Below are 7710 nucleotides of genomic sequence, written 5' to 3' on the forward strand. Positions count from 1 at the left end.
TGTGTGTGTGTGTGTGTGTGTGTGTGTGTGTGTGTGTGTGTGTCCTACCCTCTGGGCCTTTGCCAGCTCCTCCTTCAGCTTCTCGCTTCCTTTCTCTCGGACCTCCATCACCGATGGGCTGCGCAGCCGCGACAGGCTGTCGCTCAAAGCGCCGCACTCCTCGCCATCCTCTGCAGACAGGAAGTTGCCCTCGGTTGACTCCGCCTCCTGGCCCGGCACACTGTGCAGCAGCGTAACCATGGAAACGACAGGTCAGTTATGGATTACAGTGGATACAAAAGAAAAGTCTTGGGCCAAATTATTTTCACTACCTTCCATTGTGGCTGTGCCGTGGTGTGGAGTACACCGGCTGCGTGGGGAGCTGGTCGGCCCGCAGTGAGGTGGGGCGGCCACTGGGGTGCGCTCCCAGAGAGTGGGTGCGGTACAGAGAGGTGGGCGGGGCACTCTGTCGGGCGGGGGGGCGCTGCTCAGCTTGGTTCTGCAGGAGAACACACGTGGAACCAATTAAGACATTAAAAGTTATCAAGAGTGATAGCTAACTATCTATAAAGTGAGGGCCGTCTTTGTGTGTGTGTGTGTGTTTTTTTACTTACTTACTTAACGTCTGTGCTGGTGGAGCTAGATGGTTTAATGAATAATAATGCATCATATTTTAAAATCTGAAGTGAATCTCCAACATAACTGGTTACATTTCTCCATCAGGTAAATGTAGTAGTACAATGTTTTCCTCTGAAGTAGAAGTACACAGTAAGACACAGGTGGGTTGCTTTGGGGGCCTTCTGGAAGTTATTTTGGGGTACAGTGGTTCTGGAGAAAGCTACAAGCAGCAACGCTGGAAGCCAAGCAATCGGCTTGTTCCAATCAGGCACGATTTGAAGTATTAAAAGGTCCGATGTGTGAGAGTTTCTCCCATCTAGTGTTGAGATCATATATCGCTCATCAACTCTCTCGCACCACGCAGTTCCAAGAAAGCATTACAGCTACGGTAGCCTTCACGCTTCATAAAGCCAAACTCTTGCTCTTTTCAATCTCCTTTTTATATTTCTGGGCGACGAAGAAGAAGAAGACTCCTGTTCCTGAAATTTGGATTTTTAATACACGTGGTCCTCCATGTTTCCCTCCTCAAAGCAAAATAGCGACAAGCGGAGCAGTATGTCCTGTATGTCCTTTACCGGCTGATGTATTTCAAGATGGTGCAGGAGTATGGAGCATTGACCCCAGTTCATGCAAATAGAAATCTGACATTTTAAGCCAATGGGAATACTTGGAATTGAAGGTGGTGGTGGTAAATATTCATAAAAAAGAACAGGTGAACGGGCAACACCGATTTTGATAATGAACAACTGAACACATTACACACACACATTACACACACACACATTACACACACACACACACACACACACACACACACACACACACAAATGAGCAACCTTCATGATGACAGAAAACCTTAGTTAAACTCAAAGATCTTCTGTCAATCAAGTACTATGCTGAAAAATGAATGTCTACCTGCATGTGATGAGATGATTCAACGTACCTGAAGGTCAGGTGTGGTGGGTGAGGCCAAGTTCACCTCATGAAACCCCTCCAGAGTTTCGGCATTGGTCTGTCCGCTGCTGCAGGCCATGGCAGCTGCTCTCAGACATCATACACTCTGCTGAGACAGACACACACACACACACACACACACACACCACACACACACAAGTATGGTTTGTTAAGCTGTTAATGAGGCCCAGGGGGTCTATGACCCCAAACATAACATAAAAATAACCAACATTATACAAATTGATTTTTTAATTTTAAGTTTTAGATCCTTGAAACTGAATTTGGACAATATGTTTGTAAGGATTCATCAAATTCTTTGACTGTTATTATGAAGGCAGGTAAACTGTGTTTTTAAAGTTTAAGATGCATAAACTGCCGTAAACTGCATGGTACCAGGATTTTTATTTACATGCAGATGTTCTTTTTGAAAATAACAACAATGCCTGAAAAGATGAGGGTAAATCCATCTATAAATAGTTTACAAGTTCACCTTGTTGAAGCTTTTCAGCTCAGTGGATGAATCAAATTCTGGAGGGTGTGTGTGTGTGTGTGTGTGTGTGTGTGTGTGTGTGTGGTGTGTGTGTGTGTGTGTGTGTGTGTGTGTGTGTGTGTGTGTGTGTGTGTGGTCAAAGGCTGCTTTTTGTCAATTTCTTTACATGTCAAAACATACAAAGAGATCGAAATTACGTTTCCCTCTATCCCACGGTGGAGACAAGACATTTTTAACCAATTAGGTCCACAGACAAAACATAACATTCAAGTAAACAATATAAAAAGTAAAAATAAGAAGATATATATACAATGAGGAAAATAAGAGCAGCAAAATCTGAGTTAAAAATGTGCAATTATGCATACAGTAGACAGTCAATATGATACAATAGTGCAACAAGTCAGGCGGTAGCATAGTGGTGCCAGTTATGTAAGAGCAGCAGAAATGTGTTCCCAAGGGTTTTCAGGACAACAACAACAAGTTGCAAAGTGTGCAAGTGTACAAGTGGAGTAGTGCAAATGGAATAGTGCAAGGCAGCCATTTTTGCTCCAAAGTCCAGGATGTTATGTAACTGAGGGTAGAGGGGGGAGAGGGGGGAGAGAGTTCAGCATCCTAACAGCCTGGTGTATGAAGCTGTTGGTGAGTCTGGTGGTGCGGGAGCGCAGGCTTCTGGACCTCTTCCCGGTGTCTCTGGGAAGTCTCGTGTGTGTGTGTGTGTGTGTGTGTGTGTGTGTGTGTGTGTGTTGTACCTGTACCATAGTGCAGCTGTGGACGGAGACGCTGGGACGATGGACGGAGGCTTTCAGTCAGTCATCAGAACAACAGGACAGGACCGTCTCCAGATGAACGAGATGAACTCAAGAAACCCACCGACAGCCGACAGGTAACGCCCGTCTTCAACCTGAGAGAAGAAGAGAGACGATACGTTCCCTTACTACTATTACGAGCCAAAAGAAATCCGAACACGTATGAAAACGTAGAATCTAAAAAGACACGGACACATTTGCATTTAAAGTTTGAAATTTCATGGAGTGCAACAAAGCTGCGATGTACACTTCAAAGGTCAATTCGATTTAATCCAAGGATTTTTGAGACCAATACAGATTTTAGAGGGGAAAAATTCGAAGATTACCGGTGTGAAATAGACCTTTTCTATGTGGATTGTGAACTGGTTTTGCACTGATATGTAAAAAAGTACTCAGAAGGCTGCTTTTAAAAAACAAATAACTTTTTTAGAGAATATTTAACAATGTTATACATTCGACTTCTTGAAATGAATACTGAAAAAGACTAAATAAAATAGCTTAAATAAACATTAGTACTGTGAGTTCTGTATCAGTCAATTGCTGATTGAAATAGTACGTCGTGACACTGTGTCTACATCAAATCATACAACATTTTCTGTATTAAATTTTCAGTAAAACAATGATATTGCCTCATATCAGACAACATATACACCAATATTGATGTCGGTTGTAGGCCAGTATTGGGCACTAAATTTGACAATATATTTTACTATTGCAGGAAAGCTTAATAATTATGCGATAATGTGATAGTTTTGGCCACAATAATCATAGCATGAAAATTTGATAGCGGCACATCTGTACTTCAAAGTAACTTCCCTCCTCCTTTTTTCCACTTCCAACAGGTTTATAATACCATAAATTTAATAACTTTACAGCGGACTGGAGTCTAGCTTCACTTTGTGGGTCAAACTCCGGCAGACAGGAAGAAACCGGATGTTCATAGTCGACAAGGGAGAGACTGACAACTCCTCACCTAAACAAAGCATCAAGTATATTCACATACCAAAGATGCTCCATCATCATCATCATCATCATCATCAGCATGATCATCATGATGTTCTTTAAATAATCTCTGTGACACTTTTCCATTTCTAGCTGCCCTACCTTATGTTTTGCCTACCTCAGCAAGGTGTTTTTTAACAGCACACCGGTCCCACCTGCTCAGCCTGGTGTGTTCCTTCATGTATGTGTGTGTATGTGCGTGTGTGTGTGTGTGGGTGTGTCCCCATCTAAGCATATATACAAAAGCTGAAATTCAGCGACTTGCTCGAGAAGACAAACAAAGCTGGCGTGACTCACGAAAACTTGCCTCCCTCCCTGAGTTATTTAAAGATCCAGCTGAAGAATGAGGTCTGTGATGTGTTTTTATATCAGTATCATTAGGTCAAAGTCACACCTTCTGCCGTCATAAACGTCAGCAGACAATCCCAAAACATGATGCTTATTTGGGATGATTAATCCATCACGATTAACATTCGGTCGGGTCACTGTTTTGGTCCAAGTCTCCTTGTTGCTGTGTGAAATTACAGCTGACAGCGCTGGACTGCTGGTGCATTCAAGGTCAATCAGACAACTGAGACTTTGTGAGACAGCAGCAGAACAGCAACCTCTTTACTCAAATATCTTGCAAAAAACGGGCCTGTGACATGAACACACACCTGCCACTTTGGTAAATTTTGACTCAATACCACCCACAGCGTCCTGCGGCAACAAATGCTGACTAGAGCCCAACTTGTGGATTAATCTGCTGATGAAAATAGTCCCCAACAAAGTCCCCATTTCTCCTAATTGGTTGATTTAAAAATGCAATGATTAGAAAAGTCTGAAATTGCTTGACTGTGAGGAGCTCGGAGTAGAGCCGCTGCTCCTTCGCGTCAAAAGGAGCAGGTTGAGGTGGTTCGGGCATCTGGTGAGGATGCCTCCTGGGGGGGTCCCTAGGGAGGTGGTTCCCATAACGTCCAGCGGGAGGGCAGGAGGCCCTCGGGGAAGACCCAGGACTAGGTGGGAGGGGACTTCCAGTGTGGAGGAGCCTCGGGGAAGACCCAGGACTATGTGTGGGACGTCCAGCTGGGGAGGAGGGCCTCGGGAAAGACCCAGACATGTGGAGGGACGTCCAGCTGGAGGAGGCTCGCGGAAGACCCAGGACTATGTGGAGGGACGTCCAGCTGGGAGAGGCCTGGGGAAGACCAAGGACTATTGGGGAGGGACGTCCAGCTGGGGCCTGGGGAAGACCAAGGACTAGTGTGGAGGGAGTCCAGCGGGAGGAGGCCTCGGGGAAGACCCAGGACTATGTGGGAGACGTCCAGCTGGGAGGAGGTCTCGGGAAAGAACCAGGACTCGGTGGAGGGACGTCAGCTGGGAGGGGCCTCGGGGAAGACCCAGACTAGTGGAGGGAGTTCCAGCTGGGAGGAGGCCGGGGAAGACCCAGGAATAGGTAGAGGAGGACGTCCAGCTGGAGGACGCTCGGGGAAGACCCAGGAATAGGGGAGGGACGTCCAGCTGGGAGGTGGCCTCGAGGAGGACCAGGAACTAGGTGGAGGACGTCCAGCTGGGGGAGGCCCGCGGGAGACCTAGGACTAGGGTGAGGGACGTCCAGCTGGGAGGTGACCCGGGGAAGACCCAGGACTAGGTGGGGGACGTCCAGCGGGAGGAGGTCGGGGGAGACCAGGACTAGGTGGAGAGATATATCTCAAACCTGGCTGGGAACGCCTGCGGACCCCAGTCGGAGCTGGTTGATGTTGGCTCTGGAAAGGGAAGTTTGGGGTCCCCTGCTGGAGCTGCTGCCCCCAAGACCGGATACCGGATAAGCGGACGAAGATGGATGGATGGATGAAATTGCTTGACTGATCTCATGAAATGACGTATGTGTGACACGCCAATTCATATGCCCTTATGGGTGTGTTATCAAGACAAATACTCACTTTTAGCGTGTTTATCAACGCCGTTTGGCCCCCATTGACTTATATTACCTTATATTAGTATATATATAGTATATATTAGTAATATGAAAGGATGAAAATCTAACTAGGGAGGTAGTCGGGCTGGTGGACGGATCAAAGACAGGACTTTCACCCAGGAGACCGGGTTTTGGGTCCCAAGTGTCACGTTTTCGTCGTGTCACGTTTTCCTAAACTTAACCGTTGGTTTCTTTTTTTACTAAAGCCAACCCCGTTCTTCTTTTCCTAAACCCAAACTCAAGTCACATTTCCTAAACTCTCGCGATAACAAGGCAAGTGGTGATAGCACGCCAAGTTGCGTGTATGTTTACGCGAAGTCATGATGTTGTGTTGGAAATTAGCAAAATTATGATTTAAGTGAGAAACAAGATAATAAGCATGACAAGATGCTCGGCAGATACGTGGCAGAGGCTAAAAACATCAAAAACTAAGTTAAACTTTGAGTAAAACTCTACCTCGCACAAGTCTGTCAATGTCAGTTTGTTTATTTATTTATTTATTGAGGTAAAATGCTTGAAACACAGACGCTTGGATGGGTGAGGAGCAACACACACACACACACACACACACACACACACACACACACACACACACAACACACCACGAGCACACCCAAAACCACAACTACACACACACCACCGACACCACACACAGGGATGGGACCACACACACACACGACACACACACACACACACACACACAAGAAGAACACACACAACACACACACACACACACACAGACACACACACACCAGACCACACACACACACCACACACACACACACACACACACACACACACACACACACACACACAACACACACACACCACACACACACACACCCACACACACACACACACACACACACACGGTAGAGCCCACCGCATCAAACCAACCAAGTCGTACTCTCCCCCCCCCCCCCCTCGCATGTTTCCATGGAGACCTGTCCCGGAGAGACCGTGGTAACCTGACGCGCTGAGGGATGCTGGGGATTGATCCGGTTTACTCCAGCCGCCCGTACAGGCTCCCGTGTGGAAGGGTTCACAGCCCAGCTCCCGTGATCCCAAACACCGACACGCAACCAACGCAACCAAACACCTGAACTGACGTGGTTTCGAAATTTGGGTTCTGCTTGTGTAGAAGTACCAAAAACACACACACACACACACACACACACACAGACACACACACACACACACGTACTGTACTGGGAGCTTGGCCTTTGGGGGATACGGTTAAATTAGAATCTTCTTCATTATTTATTGAAAGTAGTATCAATAATACTAGAGCTGCAGCAATCCATCAATTAGTGAAGGAGTCCATAGTCCGAAAAGTAATTATGCTTTTGCAAGCACTTGAAAGACTTTGGACTCTTGTATTTTTTCACTTGACATTTTATTGACTAAATAAATCATTAATTTCTCAGATATTTTACTGGTTTTACGTACTTGTACTCATTGTGCAGAATGGCCCATTTGAGAATATTATCCAGCATATTACTGGATTATAGTAAATGTGTTCAGCACTTTCATTTTGCAGCCGGTAAAGGTGGAGCTTTTATGAACTATTATATATCCTTCTGGGTCACTTAGTAGTGGAATAAAAAGTAAGTAGCATAAAATGGATACTTAAGTACAGTACAAGTACCTCAAAATTGTGCGTAGGTACTTGAGTAGATATACATAGTTGGATTCCACCACTGGTTGCTTCCTTAATGAACACATTTCTATGATCCAAAATATTTACAGCAAGTTGTGATTGAAAACATGACATTATTATTTTTTCATCACTAGTTTAATTATGATGTCCACTTGTATAACCAAGTTATTTTTTCTTAATCCTTTCGCTCATTTATTTTCAATTATGTTTACCCCTCCCGTTGTCCTCGGGTCAAATCTGACCCCCT

At 45.4% G+C, this 7710-nt stretch overlaps 2 protein-coding genes across 22 annotated transcripts in view; one reads left to right on the plus strand and one right to left on the minus strand.

The window, feature by feature from the left end:
• Positions 1-7710, plus strand: part of nrcama (neuronal cell adhesion molecule a) — a 1100153-nt gene that overhangs the window by 923888 nt on the left and 168555 nt on the right. The gene's annotated exons all lie outside the window — the stretch shown is intronic.
• LOC116673011 (rab-3A-interacting protein) overlaps positions 1-7710 on the minus strand; it is a 19483-nt gene that overhangs the window by 8799 nt on the left and 2974 nt on the right. For 6 of the 7 annotated variants that reach the window (XR_004327709.1, XM_032505098.1, XM_032505097.1 and 3 more), the window contains exons 2-5: positions 2797-2942; positions 1541-1657; positions 312-478; positions 49-220 (exon numbers count right to left, since the gene is read on the minus strand). Coding sequence is in view for 6 of the 7 variants with exons in the window: in XM_032505098.1 (XP_032360989.1) it covers positions 49-220; positions 312-478; positions 1541-1630 (429 nt within the window). In the remaining variant the exon portion in view is untranslated. Of the gene's footprint in view, positions 1-48; positions 221-311; positions 479-1540; positions 1661-2796; positions 2943-7710 lie in introns of all 7 variants that reach the window. The other variant, XM_032505094.1, reaches the window with a different exon arrangement.

Source organism: Etheostoma spectabile, chromosome 23, assembly GCF_008692095.1.
Source record: "Etheostoma spectabile isolate EspeVRDwgs_2016 chromosome 23, UIUC_Espe_1.0, whole genome shotgun sequence".
Taxonomy (NCBI): domain Eukaryota; kingdom Metazoa; phylum Chordata; class Actinopteri; order Perciformes; family Percidae; genus Etheostoma; species Etheostoma spectabile.